The following is an 18,154-nucleotide window of genomic DNA, read 5'->3' as shown; positions in this document are numbered from 1 at the left end:
AACCTCTCCAATCTGGTTTCCGCCCCCTCTACAGCACAAAAACTGCTCTCCTCAAAGTCCTCAATGACCTCCTCACATCTGCTGACAACGGTTCCCTCAACATCATTATCCTCCTCGACCTGAGTGCAGCCTTCGATACCGTGAGCCATAAAATCCTGCTCACCAGACTCAAAGACCTTGGTATCGAAGGTACTGCACTCAGCTGGCTCTGCTCCTACCTTTCCAACAGATCCCACTTCATCTCTCTCCATAACCACACCTCTGCCACAGCCACAGTCACCCAAGGTGTTCCCCAAGGCTCCGTACTCGGCCCCCTCCTCTTCATCATCTACATCTTCCCCCTTGGTCAGATACTCCGCCACTTCAACCTGAACACCATTTCATCATCAGGGTTCGTACCCCTTTTCTAAGGTAAAATTCAAGCACTTTTCAAGCACTTTCAAGGTCCATTTTAAAGTTTGCAGGTTTTAAGTTGCGGGTAGTTAACGTTAATTACTATGCTGTAACTTTGGCTATGTTCACTGCATATTCCACAAATGAACATGCCGTAACGGACATGCATTACAAATATTACATTATCACACCAAGTACTCTCAGTCACTAATGGCCCTTTCAGACAGGACACGGAATGCGCTGCGTTATGAAACCCATTTATTTCAATGGCTTGCGCCATGCGAGGACGTTTTGTTGCTGCGTCAACCAAAGGGGAGCGCAGAATTGGCGAGCTCACGCCGCGGTCAAAGTTAAAAATAGTTCAACTTTTGCCACCGTACTCTGTGACGATTACCCACGCGGCCAATAAAAACGGGGCATCCAAACAAGCACGGAAATCAAAATGAAAAGCAATCACTCTGTATCTGAAGAGCTACATTTTATTTCTCAATTTAATAAACAAACTTCAGTCAGATAGGTATTTGTTGTGAAAGAAATACAGTTACAATTTCAAGCATTTTATCCAAAATTTAAGCACTTTTCAAACCTTGAAAACACAACATCAAAATTCAAGGATTTCAAGCACCCATACGAACCCTGCATCATGAGCGTGGCCCATACAGTGAAAACATCACTCGTGGTTGTCCAAGAGAGAGAGAAATCGCCTGCACCCAGGAGGACACGGACGGAACGCAGGGCTCGCAAAATCGCTAGTCCGACGTCCCGGGGCTATTGTGTTTTCAAGTCGGGCTACCAAAATGCACAACCGGCCTGCCCAACGGGCTATCTGAAATAGTGTTCGCTGCGTTCTTCATCTTCAATCCGCAGCGGCGCCGAGCAGAGCGCACTTCAGAGGACAGTGTGTGTGTGTGTGGTGGTGTGTTCATCTGAGTATCATTCGTCTGTCACTGCTCGTCAATGTCAGAATATTTGAGATGACCAATCAAATCAAAGTAGGCGGGCTTTATATACACAGAAGCTGCTGAGCGCGAATTTGAGCAGAGTGACTGATGCTTTAGTTTACGGTCAAGTGCAAGAAGATGTAAGTAGCTAAACTAAACATTTCATATTTGACAGCTTTTTTAGGTCATAAATGTGAGACGAATGACAAAAATAATCAGACAAATGAATATACTTTTGTCGAATTTCGCCATTTTGAACTGAAAATGGGCCTATGTAACGTGACTAATAATTCGTTTACTGTCATTGTGAGGGGACATTAACAGAGCATTAACAAAGCCGTTTTCATCATGTTAGGCACAAGATTAATAATGAATGTGTACATGTTGAGAATTAATATACAATAGCCTTCAGTAAATTAAAAAAGTTCAGCTTTAGGAGGGGAAGAGACAGGGCAAGATGAGGAGACTGAGAGAAAAAGAAAGAGTGATGGATAAGAAGTATTGACACATAATCTAGGCTACTGCCCACTGACATTGTTTTAAAGCTATTTCTTATCTTTTTTTGGACTTATAATGTCTTGAAATGGACATATCAGAGAAATAAACAATTTGAACCCCCAATAACCTTAAATGTAGGACCTCTTTGATTATAAAGCCCTGTATTAGGAATAAGAACAATAATGAATGTGTACATATTGTGAATTAATTTAATAAACTTAGTTAGGCTACCTAGCTTTCCTAATAGCTTTCAGTAAATGAATGCGTCTGAGAAAATGATACATAAATCAACCTACCCTATGTTTACTTCACTGACAGACAAAAATGAAAAGCCTATATCAGTCAAAGCTCAGCTTTAGGAGGGGAAGAGACAGAGCAAGAGAAAAACAAAGAGAATAGGAGTGTGTTGCTGATGAGGAGAAAAATAATCAGCTGCCCACTTACATGGTTTCAAAGCTATTGTTATCCAATTTTTTTGGCCTTCAAAACATCTTAAGATGCACATAAGTAGATCAGAGGAATCAACATTTTCTCTGGGGTGCCCCCTGACTAGCCTACCTCACATTCGGGACCTCCGTGATGATAAAACCCTGCCATCTGCATGTTAATGAAACTAGTTAATAGTGAGCATTAGACCTTTAACTAAAGTGTTACTTTTTTTTCTTTTTTTTCATACCCTAATTGGGGGCTGAGCCACAGACACAGACTGATTCATGTTCCATACTGGTCACACACATTTCAGTTCAGTTACAACCAGATGCATATTTGTTGATATTTTGTGTTTTTAAAAAGTTTTTGATTCATTGTTTTGACTCATAACCACTTTTCTACATTAAAAATTGTCTTTTTATCTGGGCTAGTAAAATTCATTTCGGGCTACCAAAATCTGAAAAGTGCTTGCCCGAAGAGCTACCAGCGTTTTAGAAATTTTGCGAGCCCTGGCACAACGGCATATTTTAAAAGAGGTGATCGGCCGTGCAGCTCTTTTAGAGGAATTCACTCTTTTATTAAGGAAATTGCCTCTTTCAGAACACCACTGATGGGAACTCCCTGCACTTATCTCTGCAAATGCTGAGAGAGACCGCTGATGTTTGCTCTGGTTCCACATGCCAATTTCATTTACCTTTTCTGAATACATCAAAGGTGATTGGGGCTCCCAAGAGTGACCCCTAATATCTGTATTTCAACACAACGTCAGAAAGGGAACTATCAGTATACCTACAAGTTCACTTATGCACTAAAAAAGTGGGCCAATTTAGTCCCAAGTAGTATTGAAATAGCACACTCAAGTATATTACAAGTATATTGATATTATTATACTTATACATAAAGTAAAAATATACTTTTTATTAAATATATATAATTTAGTTTTTTTTGTAAGGGTTTGGAATGTTAGATTGCTCTATTTGGAATGTTAGATTGCTTTATCTGGGCTAGTAAAATTCATTTCGGGCTACCAAAATCTGAAGAGTGCTTGCCCGAAGGGCTACCAGCGTTTTAGAAATTTTGCGAGCCCTGGCACAACGGCATATTTTAAAAGAGGCGATCGGCCGTGCAGCTCTTTTAGAGGAATTCACTCTTTTATTAAGGAAATTGCCTCTTTCAGAACACCACTGATGGGAACTCCCTGCACTTATCTCTGCAAATGCTGAGAGAGACTGCTGATGTTAGCAAGGAACAGGACCGGAGCGCACAGACTCTGAAGAAGACGCATGGGCGTCGAAACGTTAGTCGTTTTGTACCAATAATAAATTATTTAAAACTTTGTGTGCTCCGGTCCTGTTCCTTGGTCCTAGCTAGACCTTGGGTTTCCTCTTTTTATACTACAAGTATATTGATATTATTATACTTATACATAAAGTAAAAATATACTTTTTATTAAATATATATAATTTTGTTTTTTTGTAAGGGTTTGGAATGTTAGATTGCTCCTAACAGTCATGTTTCTCTTCATTTCTTCAGGGCAAAGTGATACTTTTTTACCTGACAGAATAAAACTGGATACGACACAGGCTGAGATTTCCAAAGAAAACATTGACCTTCAAATGAAAGTCAATTTCAGTGAAGGTCTACTTTCCCCCTTGTTTTATTTTGTGATTATTCCACATGAAATTATCGGTTGAAAGTGATATTTTAACTATAGCAACTTTTTTCACTCTTTCTGTAGATTTTATTAAAGATGTTGGGTTTGTCCTCTATGACAGTGATCAGTTCTTTCAATCAAAAAGCTTCCAACCTTCTCTGGATACCAAGAGAAGAGTAATATCTGCTAACCTTCAAGAAAATCTAGGATTTGACCACATTGAGTTTGCATTCACACCATCGGTGAGCAGCTAGTCCAACATCACACTTCCCTCTGGGCACGCTTTTGTGGTTTGTGCCTTGCTGTAGCTTATTAATAATGAAATGAGAAAAAACTCATTTCTCAGGCCTTACACTCTTAAAAATAAAGGTTCCAAAAGGGGTTTTGGTTCCCTTAAAGAACCTTTAAGTATATTTCTAGGCACAGGTATAGTGTTCATGAATTAATACATTGTTGAACTTTCAGGTCGATTCCACACTATCCCTCAACGACTTTGCATGTGTGTTTTGGAGTTACACTAAAAATGACTGGAGTCCAGATGGCTGCTCCAAAACAACGAACCCCTCAGGTCATGTAGTATGCAGCTGTTATCCAGAAAAAAATAAAAATGCAAACTTTGCCATTCTGATGGTAAGATATATTTGTACAAGGATATAGATATCATTGATATTTGACTTTAATGGGTCAGTACACTCTAAAAAATAAAGGTGGTTTTCAGAGCAATGCCATAGAAGATACATATTTGCTTCACCAAATAACTTTTAACTGAACAATTCTTAAAAGAACAATTTTTTCTTAGTGTAAATAATTTTTTTTAATAATCAGAAGAACCGTTCTCCGCTATAAACCTTTTGTGCAATGGAACTGTTCCATGGAATGCAAATGAACCAAAGATACCAATAAAGAACCTTTATTTTTAAGAGTGTAAAGTCTATGATGCTGTGAAGTCCATTGGAACTAGAATTTTAGTGTAATTTTCTGCAGACATTTGATATCAACTATCAGTATTCTGAAGCCTTGAATTGGATCAGCATCACCGGCTGCGCTCTGTCTGTACTCGGTCTGTCTGTCACAGCTGGGTACCAAATCATAACCAAGTAAAGGCTTATAGTTTACACTGTTAAGCATAGCCACATCTATTTGAGTGGTGAAACTTTTTATAACTTATATTCATGCACTTTGCCACAGGAAGTCAAGAGGACGCAATCCTACTCTGCTAATGGTGAACATTTGCATGAGCATGACGGTTTTCTACCTTCTCTTCATCTTCGGCATAAACAACCCTGTCCAACATCTGAGTGTGGCAAAGATGTCTGGTCAGAACATAGTTCCTGAGTCAGACCATCACAAGTACCCAGATGAGGGTCCCTGTACAGCATTTACAGCTCTGCTTCAGTACTTCCTGTTGGCCACGTTCACTTGGAACACTCTGTACGGCATTAATGTGTTCCTCCTCTTCAAAAACGGAGTGTCTGGAACACCTCCATGGTTTCCAAAGGTTTCCCTGGCTATTGGATGGGGTAGGGGACATTGAACAAAACACTAAAGTATTGTGTAGTTTGTGACTAACTTCTTGGTTCCCTTTCAAGGGAACTCCCGTTGCGTCGAGAAATGACGCTATGGGAACGCTTTGCGTGATGACGTCTTGAAGCACATGTAAAATCAGTCCAATGGTGTGGCGGAACGTCAGAGGCGGGTGACGTCACGTACCAGGAAACTATAAAAGCCGGCCCAAAACAGAAAACGAAAGCTTTCTGAGTCTTCAGTTGCGCTCTGTGTTGAAATCTGTCCTTGTTATTTGGTGTTGTCTGTCTATATATATATATATATATTGATTCAGTTATGGCGAGCAAGCAGCAGTATCGAGTGTGTGTCCATCCCTGCCCGCGTTATTTAACGGGAGGTGACACACACACTCTTTGTGTTGTTTGTTTGGGAGAGGAGCATGCCCAGTCAGCACTCGAGGGTGGTGACTGTGAGCATTGCTGTGCGCTTCCATTGCGTACACTCCGATCCCGTTTGGCTCGGTTCAATCCCGACCACGTTCCCCAGGGCTCGGGTCCCGCCGCGGCTGAGGCTCGGCGGCGATCTCAGACCTGGGGTTCGCAAATGGATCTGTCAGTGGATGTTGAGACGGGCTCTGCCTTATCTCAGCATCAATCTGACAGATCCAGTGCCTCTCATCAGGGTGCGGAAGCACGCGCTGCGGTTTCTTCCCCCCTGATAGAGGCACCAATACTGCAATTGTCCAGCTCTGAGGAGTTGGATGTTGTGAGTGTTGAAGCTGAGTCTGAGGATTCGCCACCTCAGTCTCACGCGTTTGAGGAACTGCTCGATGTTATCACTAGAGCAGTTGACAGACTTTCCATTGAGTGGCCAGAGGATAGGCAGGACGTTCGCTCAAAAAGCAAGCTTGACGAACGCTTCCTGCCATCTCGTGCGCAGCCCCAGCGTAGGAGTCTTCCGTTTTTCCCCGATCTCCACACCGAGGTGTCGAGATCGTGGGAAAAACCAGTGTCATACAGAGTATTTTCACCACACACATCCCACTACTCTTCCATTTATAAATATAAAGAGCATGGTTATGGGGAGATGCCGAAGGTGGAAGAGACGCTTGCGAGCTATCTCTCTCCAGCAACGGCATCTTCCCTGAAGACTCCTACACTTCCATCTAAACCAGTTAAAATAACATCTTCCCTGGTTCATAAATCGTATGCAGCCGCTGGTCAAGCAGCAGCGTGTCTGCATACGATGTCTATTATGCAAGCCTATCAGGCTGAACTGCTGGGTGATTTAGAGGAGGGCGGGGGTATTGGTCCCGACACTGTGGCTGAACTACGCAGAGCCACAGATCTGTCTCTCAGGGCCACCAAGGAGACCGCCAGATCAATTGGGCGGTCTATGGCAGCCCTGGTGGCCACTGAGAGGCATCTGTGGCTCAATCTGAGCGACATTAAAGATAAAGAAAAGAATGTTCTCTTAGATGCTCCGGTCTCCACGGTTGGTTTATTTGGCGATGCAGTTAATAGTGCAGTAGCAAAATCACAGGAAGCTGCCAAACAAGCAGCTGCTCTCCAAAGACTTCTCCCCCGCCGTTCTTTCTATGAGGCTGCTGAGCGGGAGCAGCCTCACTCCTCTAAAAAGAGCGCTGAGCACCGTGCCACTCCCGTGCTCCCCCACAAAAACCTCGGGGACACGGAGGGCGCGCTCAAACCCAGCAGTCTTCGAGGGGTAGAACGGATCTGCGGACCGTTATTACCGCCAAGAAGGCTGCTGGGAAAAAGTCCTGACGTCCGAGGACCCAGGACAAATGAGGGTAGTCCCCCCCGAAGCAGAGCGGTTAACACCTCATTTTACGGTGCCCGTCTCTCTTCGGTGCCCTCAGGGGACCGTTCTGCCAACCCTGCCGCCTCCGGTGTTACAGGGCGCAGCGGTCTCCGGCGAGCACATATCTCAAGGTCCACCCGGAAACGTAGTGGCCTCGGGATGCCCGCCCCCTCCGAGGAGGGTGCTAGAGCAGTCTGTTCGGTCGTTCCCTGCCGGTTCGCCGTTACAGGGCGTCGAACCGACTACTCAACAGCAACAAAATCCAGAAACCAGTCTCGAGAGGCTGGTACCTCTAGTAGAATCTTTGACAGCGTGGAAGCTACTGTCAAATGTTTCTCGTTGGGTCCTGCAGACCGTGGAAAAAGGGTATCAGATACAATTCAAGAAACGCCCACCTCGGTTTATGGGGGTCCTGCCCACAGTGGTGGGCCCCGAGCAGGTTCTGGTTATGGAACAGGAAGTAAACACTCTGTTAGAGAAAGGGGCCATAGAATATGTACCTCCCTCCAGCAGGGAAACCGGGTTTTACAGCCGGTACTTCATAGTTCCAAAAAAGGACGGGGGATTGCGTCCCATTTTAGATCTTCGAGTTCTGAACGAGTCAGTCATGCAGCTCAAGTTCAAAATGTTAACATTGAGGCAGATCGTGCCACAGATCAGGTCCGAGGACTGGTTTGTCACGATAGACCTCAAGGACGCATATTTCCATATATCCATCCGTCCGTGTCATTGGAAGTTCCTGAGGTTTGCTTTCGGGGGCAAAGCATACCAATATCGAGTTCTTCCATTCGGCCTAGCTTTATCACCCCGCACTTTCACCAAATGCATGGATGCAGCTCTGGCGCCACTGCGCCTCCAGGGTATTCGCATTATGAACTACATCGACGATTGGTTGATTTTAGCTCATTCGCATCAGATGGCGGTTCAACATCGAGATGTTGTTCTCGCCCACATGAAAGAGTTGGGGTTACGGCTGAACGCCAAGAAGAGTGTGCTTTCTCCACTACAGAGGACCACTTTTCTAGGCGTGGTTTGGGATTCTGTGTCGATGCAGGCGCGCCTGTCACCGCCACGGATAGATTCCATCCTTGCAGCTGTGAAAAGTGTAAAGCTAGGCCAGCTACTCACTGTCAAACAGTTCCAGAGACTGTTGGGTCTCATGGCAGCAGCTTCCAACGTGATACCTTTTGGACTGCTACACATGAGGCCCCTGCAGTGGTGGCTCAGGACCAGGGGGTTTTCCCCGAGGGGCAACCCATTTCGCACAATCAAGGTCACGCCGCGATGCCTACGTGCCTTGGTTATGTGGAAGAAGCCTTGGTTCCTGTCCCAGGGCCCAGTGTTGGGAGCTCCTTGTCGTCGCAAATTGCTAACGACGGATGCTTCCCTCACGGGCTGGGGAGCGATCCTGGAGGGTCGCTCGTCTCAAGGTCTGTGGGAAGACCATCATCGTTCCTGGCATATCAATCGCCTAGAGATGTTAGCTGTCTTCCGGGCTCTGAGGAGCTTTATCACAGATCTCAGGGGGCACCATGTGCTAGTACATACGGACAACACATCGGTAGTCGCCTATATCAACCACCAAGGGGGTTTACGCTCGCGCCCGTTATCCAACTTGGCACGCCATATCCTCTTGTGGTCCCAGGGGAAGTTACTGTCACTCAGGGCAGCTTACATCCCCGGGGTACAGAATATAGGAGCAGACACTCTGTCGAGGCAGGGGCCGAGGCCCGGGGAATGGAGGCTCCACCCCGAGGTGGTGGAGCTGATATGGAGGGAGTTTGGCCAAGCACAAGTGGATCTGTTTGCGTCTCGAGAGACGTCTCACTGTCCACTTTGGTTCTCCCTCACGCATCCAGCTCCTCTGGGACTGGATGCTATGGTACAGACGTGGCCGAGGCTGCGTCTGTACGCCTTTCCCCCAGTTGCTCTGCTCCCGGGAGTTCTGGAAAGAGTTCGCAGGGACCGGGTCCATCTACTTCTTATAGCCCCGCGCTGGCCGGGCAGAGTATGGTTTCCCGATCTTGTGTCCCTCCTCGACGGGCATCCTCTGGAGTTACCTGTCAGGAGGGACCTTCTGTCCCAGGCAGAGGGCTCGATATTTCACCCTCGGCCAGAACTGTGGAACCTGTGGGCTTGGCCTCTGAGGGGGCCCAGCTCATAGAGTCAGGTCTCTCAACCGAGGTTGTTGAGACCATTCTACAGTCCAGAGCTCCCTCCACGAGGAAACTTTATGCCCTGAAGTGGAGAGTATTCACTTCTTGGTGTAGTGACCGTCGGTTGGACCCAGCCCAATTGGTACAGTGCTGGAGTTCCTGCAGGAACGGTTCACTGCAGGTCTGACCCCGTCCACTTTAAAGGTCTATGTGGCGGCCATAGGTGCTTACCACATTCCTTTGGGTGGAATGTCTGTGGGGAAAGACCCCTTGGTATCTCGTTTCCTTCGTGGCACTTGGAGGCTGAGGCCTGCAGTTCGCTCGAGGGTGCCACCTTGGGATTTGTCCTTTGTGCTACAAGGCTTATCCCAGGCCCCCTTTGAGCCCATTGAGGAGGTTCCTGAGAAGTTTCTTACTCTGAAAGCTCTTTTCCTTCTGGCTATTTCTTCTCTCAAGAGAATAGGGGATCTTCAAGCATTGTCGGTTGCTCCGTCATGCTTAGAGTTTGCTCCGGGTATGGTTAAAGCGTTCCTTCATCCGAGACCGGGTTATATCCCCAAGGTCCCCACTAATGTGGTCAGACCTGTTGTTCTGCAGGCCTTCTGTCCTCCTCCCTTTCAAAATGCTGACCAGGAGGCTAATAATTTGCTTTGCCCTGTGCGGGCGTTAGACGCTTACGTCCACAGAGCTGCCCTGTGGCGTAAAAGTGATCAATTATTTGTGTGCTTTGGGTCCCCTAACAAAGGGGGCCCGGTGTCTAAGCAAAGGATGAGCAAGTGGGTGGTCGAGGCTATCTCACTTGCTTATGAGGCGGCTGGGCAGCCTTCTCCTTTGGCTGTCCGGTCGCACTCGACGAGGAGTATGGCGGCCTCTAAGGCCCTTATTTCAGGAGTTTCATTACAGGACGTCTGTGATGCGGCAGGCTGGTCCTCACCGCACACTTTCGTCAGGTTTTACTCTCTGGATCTAGACTCTGCTCCAGGGTCTCATGTTTTGTCTTCCTAGTGCTGCTCTACGGATTTCACACAGGACAGACATTTGTAGCTATGGAGGCGTTGGTATAGACGTTCCCATAGCGTCATTTCTCGACGCAACGGGAGTTCCCTTGAAAGGGAACGCCTCGGTTACGACTGTAACCTCGGTTCCCTGAAGAGGGAACGAGCGTTGCGTCGCCCTGCCATATCTCCTTCATGCCTGTCAGCTCGACTTCAGACTTTTACGAAGCTTTCGTTTTCTGTTTTGGGCCGGCTTTTATAGTTTCCTGGTACGTGACGTCACCCGCCTCTGACGTTCCGCCACACCATTGGACTGATTTTACATGTGCTTCAAGACGTCATCACGCAAAGCGTTCCCATAGCGTCATTTCTCGACGCAACGCTCGTTCCCTCTTCAGGGAACCGAGGTTACAGTCGTAACCGAGGCGTTTTCAGCATGGGTTAAAACGATATATGCGTAAATACATCAACTGGTATAAATATTAAAATTTTTAGTGCGGTTATGCCAGTGTTACCTGTGCCACTTTTCTGCTGCTGAATCATTAGCGCCACGGCAAAATAAATCCTTCTATTTTTTTTTAAATGTCAAGAAAGCATTGCTTTCTGTTGAGTTTTCCTCACAAACTTTAATGAATAATTTCTCATCATTTACTCACCCTGGTGTTGTTCCAATGCCGTATGCCCTTTATTCTTTTTGTGACCACAAAAGGAGAATTAAAAAAATTTCCTGTTCATGCTCGACCACACAATGGCAGTGAATAGCAACCAGCATCAAGCTTTTTAAAAAATATACCAAAGCATCACAGAATGATCCTATGCGACTCATGTCATATATTCCAAGTGTTCTGGGAGTATACTAGGGTTTTGAAAAACAAAACAACTTGCAGAAAAATCCTGACCTTAGCCGTTGGTCTTCTGTGCACTACTGGGCAACGTGCGAGTTTGAGACTTCCCGGAGATATTTAACTCGGTTAAAATAGCACACAGATACTTTTTTTAAGGGAATTTCTAGGCATTTCATGTTGCGTTTTTGTTAATCTTGATTTCTCACGACTTGTGTGCTTTTTCTGGGCAAGACTGAGTGAACTGCGGCACTAATAGAATGCACACATTGCGCAGCCGTGCAGAGAAAACTAACTTCCAAGGTCAGGATTTTCATAAAAAAATACATAAAATTTTTGCTTGGTTTGTTTATGTATATACCCCCAGTACACATGGAATATAAAACAAGTGTTGCATGGGATCATTCTGTGATACTTTTGGATATTTTTTAAAAGATAGATGCTGGTCGCTATTCACAGCCATTATATGGATGAGTGTAAGCAGGAATTTTTTTTAAAATTTATTCTCCCCTTATGGTCCAAAGAAGTAAGAAGGGCATGTGGCATAAAAACAACACCAGGGTGAGTAAATAAAGACTTAAGGTGAACTATCCCTTTAAGGTTTGTTGAACGTTAATCATCTAAAGTAGAGTATGATTGTGTGGAATTGACCCTCTCACTGTGACGTTTTCTTACCAGCATGAAGAAGCGATAACGGTGAGGGAAGTACCTCAGTTATTATTAAAGGAGTAGTTCACTTTAAAATGAAAATTACACCATGATTTACTCACCCTCAAGCCATCCTAGGTGTATATGATTTTCTTCTTTCAGAATACAATCAGAGTTATATTAATTAACACCCTGACGCTTCCGAACTTTTTAATTGCAGTGGATTGCAACCATCATTTTGAAGCTCAAAAAAAGCTTCCAGCCAAACGAACATACGGATTAAACTTAAGTCTAAAGCGCAACTTATGGGAGTAGTGCGACATATTGCTGATATTTACACACTACACCATGCTACTTCTGTCGTCCTAAGTTGCACTTAGACGCAATTAGACTGCGTTTGGCTGGAGGTTAGAATTTTAATTTGTAACGTGATAAATATGAATATTTTTCTTACTCAAAGTCATCGTTTTTCTTCAGAAGGCCTTTATGAACCCCCCAGAGCAGTGTGGAGCACTTTTATGATGGATAGATGCACTTTTTTGAGCTTCAAACACATGGTTGCAATCCACTGTCATTATAAAGCTCGGAAGCGTCAGGGTTTTTATTAACTCCAAATGTATTTGTCTGAAAGAAGAAAGTCATATACACCTAGGATGGCTTGAGGGTGAGTAAATCATGGGGTAATTTTCCTTTTAAAGTTAACTGCTCCTTTAAGCATTATCTAGAGTAACCATGCGTTTCGAGCATGTCAAGTATTAACATAGGCCTATATATAATCGGCAAAAGGTTTTCAGTATGTTTTTGAAGATTACAAAGTTGAAGAGGCTTCAGAAATCACTCATCTTGCTTAAACTAAATACGAATAAGAAGTCTTGCTTGTATTGAAAAAAAAAAAACACTATTGACTCGGTGAGAAGATATTATAAAACTGTATTTCAAATGATTGTTTAGTTATATTGATCAAGTAGCTTTACTGCAGTGTACATGACTATTTTAATTAAAACGTTTTTCAGCATTTTTTAATCATTTTTCCAAAAATGAAAGAGAGAAAGGTAGGTGTATACTTGTTGTTATCAACTAACATTTTTATGAATATTGGTAAATCGTTTTTTTCTTATTTCACCCACCCCTGCATCCTGGGTATTAACTGCAAAATCAAACATAAGACTAAACCCTAAATATGAAATAATATATCCAATATATAATGTCTTTAAATGTCAATAAATCTTTTTCTGTTTAGTTCTACCTGCTGTTATTGTTGGTATCTCATTGGGTTCCACCTACAGTGTGAAAGATCCTTTAGGTTATCGACAAGAAGAGTTGTAAGTATCAAATATACCTTTTATGCCCAGAATCACAAACAAGGCTTACGCCTAGTCCCAGACTAAAATGCATGTTTGAGCTGTTTTATGTCAGTGCCATTGTTTTGTCGATGCACACTAGTGTTTTTTTTAAGGCACCATTACATTTTTTTAAGATTTAAGACCTAACCCTGGCTCAATCTAAGCCCTGCCTGCGAAACCAGCCCTTAGGATAGTTCACCCAAAAAGGAAAATTCTGTCATCATTTACTCACCCTCACATTGTACCAAACCTGTAAGACTTTCGTTCATCTTCAAAACCCAAAGATAATTTTAATGAAATCTAAGATATTTATGTCCCTCCATTGACAGTCTACGCAACAACCACTTTGACACTTTGAGCAGTTTAGTCTAAATTTAATCACTATATGAACAGAGTGAATTTAGGCTTTTATTCACATATGAACATTGTTCAGCTGACATAAACAGAAGCTCAAGCATCCTTGCTTGCGTCGCTGAGAGCGTCAGGCTCGAGTGAAATCCTCCACTGTGTCCCAAACGCTCAAGACTGGATGATTGGTATCTTGGGATCTGGATGATTGGAATCCCCCAGTGGAGCGTGCCGTTGCGATGCAGCTATGGCTTTAAAATGCTGCCATCTGGCGGGGTAATACGCATCTCCCATTCAAGGCCTGTAAGTTTTCGTCCATGTTTACGGCCAAGGCTTACAGCAATGCTGGACAGGCGTCTCTGCCTCTGCCCTGCACGCCATGGCCCTCCTGCAAGTGTATCAGGCCAAGGCACTCAAAGAGTTGCACGAGGGTAGTTCTGACCCAGGGTTGATGCAGGAACTGCGCATAGCGACAGAACTCACCCTACGTGCGTGAATGAACCTCATTGGTGCTTGCTGAAGCTTAAACGTGCTGTGTAACACGAGAATGAACCTCATTGGTTCTTGCCGAAGCTTAAACGTGCTGTGTAACACGAGAATGAACCTCATTGGTTCATGCCGAAGCTTAAACGTGCTGTGTAACATGAGAATGAACTTCATTGGTTCTTGCCGAAGCTTAAACGTGCTGTGTAACACGAGAATTAACCTCATTGGTTCTTGCAGAAGCTTAATCGTGCTGTGTAACACGAGAATGAACCTCATTGGTTCATGCCGAAGCTTAAACGTGCTGTGTAACACGAGAATGAACCTCAATGTTTCATGTCGAAGCTTAAACGTGCTGTGTAACACGAGAATGAACCTCATTGGTTCATGACGAAGCTTAAACGTGCTGTGTAACACGAGAATGAACCTCAATGGCTCATGCCGAAGCTTAAACGTGCTGTGTAACACGAGAATGAACCTCATTGGTTCATGCCGAAGCTTAAACGTGCTGTGTAACACGAGAATGAACCTCATTGGTTCTTGCCGAAGCTTAAACGTGCTGTGTAACACGAGAATGAACCTCATTGGTTCTTGCAGAAGCTCAAACGTGCTGTGTAACACGAGAATGAACCTCATTGGTTCTTGCCGAAGCTTAAACGTGCTGTGTAACACGAGAATGAACCTCATTGGTTCTTGCAGAAGCTCAAACGTGCTGTGTAACATGAGAATGAACCTCATTGGTTCTTGCCGAAGCTTAAACGTGCTGTGTAACACGAGAATGAACCTCATTGGTTCTTGCCGAAGCTTAAACGTGCTGAGTAACACAAGAATGAACCTCATTGGTTCATGCCGAAGCTTAAACGTGCTGTGTAACACGAGAATGAACCTCAATGGTTCTTGCAGAAGCTCAAACGTGCTGTGTAACATGAGAATGAACCTCATTGGTTCTTGCCGAAGCTTAAACGTGCTGTGTAACACGAGAATGAACCTCATTGGTTCTTGCAGAAGCTTAAACGTGCTATGTAACACGAGAATGAACCTCATTGGTTCATGCGGAAGCTTAAACGTGCTGTGTAACACGAGAATGAACCTCAATGGTTCATGTCGAATCTTAAACGTGCTGTGTAACACGAGAATGAACCTCAATGGTTCATGTCGAATCTTAAACGTGCTGTGGAACACGAGAATGAACCTCAATGGTTCATGCCGAAGCTTAAACGTGCTGTGTAACACAAGAATGAACCTCATTGGTTCATGCCGAAGCTTAAAAGTGCTGTGTAACACGAGAATGAACCTCATTGGTTCTTGCCGAAGCTTAAACGTGCTGTGTAACACGAGAATGAACCTCATTGGTTCTTGCAGAAGCTCAAACGTGCTGTGTAACATGAGAATGAACCTCATTGGTTCTTGCCGAAGCTCAAACGTGCTGTGTAACACGAGAATGAACCTCATTGGTTCTTGCCGAAGCTCAAACGTGCTGTGTGACACGAGAATGAACCTCATTGGTTCTTGCAGAAGCTCAAACGTGCTGTGTGACACGAGAATGAACCTCATTGGTTCTTGCAGAAGCTCAAACGTGCTGTGTGACACGAGAATGAACCTCATTGGTTCTTGCAGAAGCTCAAACGTGCTGTGTGACACGAGAATGAACCTCATTGGTTCTTGCAGAAGCTCAAACGTGCTGTGTAACATGAGAATGAACTTCAATGGTTCATGCCGAAGCTTAAACGTGCTGTGTGCAAGCATACTTGGGCTTCAATATACCATAACTGATGCAGGCTTTGATTAATGTTTATATGTGAATAAAAGCTTAAATTCAATATGTTAAACTTATAAAGTGATCGAGTCATTGCAGGAAATTTGGACTGAACTGCTCAATTCATGTGGATTAGTTTCATGATCTCTTTATGAACTTTTTGAAGCGTAAAAGTGGTAGATGCGTAACTGTCAACGGAGGGACAGAAAGCTCACAGATTTCAGTAAAATATCATCATTTGTGTTTCGAAAATGAACTAATGTCTTATGGGTTTGGAACGATATGAGGTTGAGTAAATGAGAGAATTTTCATTTTTGGGTGAACCAACCCGTTAAATGTAAAAAAAACAACAACAAAAAAACATTTTTCTCTTTCTGTTTTTGTTTTTTACATTGTTCTCTCTGGATTTTAGTTGTTCACTTGTCACTCTTTTTTGATGCAGTTGCTGGCTGGCTTCACTGGACCACAAACAGAATTTCAGTATATGGAAACCCATGCTTTGGGGATTCTTGCTCCCATTAATGCTCATGCTGCTCTCAAGCGTGCTAGTACTGCTGCACTTCTCTTACATCACCTGCAGGAACAACCCTAACTTAAACAGGTATGTTTACTTTGGGACCAGAAAACCTCTATCAGTTATCAACCAAAAGGCATTTATTGGAATATATTTAACCAATAACACTGTTGCTGTTTAGTTCACGGAAAACTCCTCTTAAGAAGAAGATTTTGAGTAGTTTCTCTCTGGCAGTGATGCTCGGCCTGTCCTGGGTCACCGGCTACTTTTTGATCATCACCCATGAAACAAATCTCCAACTTATTCTGAGTGTGGTTTTCTGTCTCTTAAACACAACACAGGTGTGTTAATGCACATTGCACAAAAATGCACAAAATCTTATAATGGATTATAAATGAAATCAGCAATGCTTCTGTTTTTCTTTCCATTTCCAAAGGGTGTTCAGATATTCATTTTATTCACTCTGATGCCGTTATTAAACTCAAAGCCAGCATTTCTGGACAGTCTGCGTGCATTAAACATAGGCTTTCACAGGAAGAGTTTCTTTTTACGGAAAAATAAGAAACCAGAAAGCAACGAAAACTACAAATCCACTGATTTTGAATTGTCCTGATGGGCCATCAAAGGTAATAACCAAAAGATGATTATTCTGAGACTTCCTTTAATTCATTTCAATGAACTTGTGCAAAATCAGTTTTTGTGTGTGTTTTTAGTCATTTTTAGTCACGGTTCTTAGCAAAAGTTCAGTGACATTTTTATTTGTGCATATTAGAAAGCAAATACTGATACTGACATAATGACATACAATAAATATGGAAAATTGAACTACATGGTTAAGGGAGCAGGCTACACCGTGAACTCAGAGAAAACGCTATGCTTGAGCAAACAGTTTGTGAATAGGCTACTACAAATGATGGCCGTGAAAGAGACTGTGAACGCATTGAATGGGATATGTTTAGTTGGTGAATAGCATAGGCTACTATTACACAGTAGCAAGGGTGTAACTTTGGTTTGAGAAGTGGGGGGGACACAAAATGGGGGAAAATGTTTTCACACTTTAAAAAAAGCTAGTACTGCCATACTAGCAATTTTGTGTGTATGTGTGAATTTTGTGTGTATTTGAGTCTTTATACACAAAAAAAAAAAAAAAAAGTTCTGAATTTCATGTGTATGTGATATATTTCATGTATATATTTACAATGTGTTATTGTGTGTGCCATTAGCAGCTTTTTGGGCTTTGTTCACACTGTACACAAAACTGATTTGGTTTTAAATTTCAATCTTTAGGACTTACTATTGAAAAAATTTTCAGGTTATGAAATCTGCCCTTCTAATTACAAAAGTAGTATAGGCTTCTATTCACCACTAATGAATGTCATATAATTCACACGAAAATGTGCCACATTCCAAATGATGATAAAAACTGCTCGAAATCTGATCTGAGGGAGAAAACAATCGAAAACAACAACAATAGATAAAGCTTTGTCAACACCTGATTTCATTGGCTTTATTTGCTGTTCAGACTAAAGAAACACTTTTTTTTTTTTTTAGATCTGTCTGAACAAAGCTTGACGACTAAGGCAAAGACTAAGGTTTTTTTGCAATGTTTGATTTGCTCTAATGTAAAATAATATAAATGTACTGTGAACACACCAATCTTCACATCAAGTTTGGCTCATTGCTTTTTACTAATCACTGCTGACATATATTAAACATTGATGGAATGACACATAGACTGTTGGGTCTGAATGAATGTTTTCAAGATCTTAATGAGATTATATGTATGAGTTTATGAATTTCTTTACTTTAGTTACCATGGTCATTTTA

The 18,154-nt window shown here is 43.2% G+C and overlaps 2 protein-coding genes across 2 annotated transcripts in view; both read left to right on the top strand.

Annotated features, from left to right (window-relative positions):
- Window positions 1-18,056, top strand: part of LOC309475498 (adhesion G-protein coupled receptor G7-like) — a 30,041-nt gene extending 11,985 nt beyond the window's left edge. The window contains exons 7-15 of the mRNA XM_082138296.1: window positions 3,795-3,899; window positions 4,000-4,157; window positions 4,381-4,545; window positions 4,900-5,012; window positions 5,104-5,435; window positions 13,124-13,205; window positions 16,256-16,414; window positions 16,509-16,668; window positions 16,764-18,056. Coding sequence (XP_081994422.1) covers window positions 3,795-3,899; window positions 4,000-4,157; window positions 4,381-4,545; window positions 4,900-5,012; window positions 5,104-5,435; window positions 13,124-13,205; window positions 16,256-16,414; window positions 16,509-16,668; window positions 16,764-16,940 — 1,451 coding nt within the window. The 3' untranslated portion in view covers window positions 16,941-18,056. The remainder of the gene's footprint in view (window positions 1-3,794; window positions 3,900-3,999; window positions 4,158-4,380; window positions 4,546-4,899; window positions 5,013-5,103; window positions 5,436-13,123; window positions 13,206-16,255; window positions 16,415-16,508; window positions 16,669-16,763) is intronic.
- LOC309475532 (adhesion G-protein coupled receptor G7-like) overlaps window positions 1-18,154 on the top strand; it is a 62,127-nt gene that overhangs the window by 36,837 nt on the left and 7,136 nt on the right. The window lies entirely within an intron of this gene.

This window comes from Leuciscus leuciscus, assembly GCF_965113295.1.
Source record: "Leuciscus leuciscus genome assembly, chromosome: 15".
Lineage (NCBI taxonomy): Eukaryota > Metazoa > Chordata > Actinopteri > Cypriniformes > Leuciscidae > Leuciscus > Leuciscus leuciscus.
This window is presented reverse-complemented; position numbering and strand designations above follow the sequence as displayed.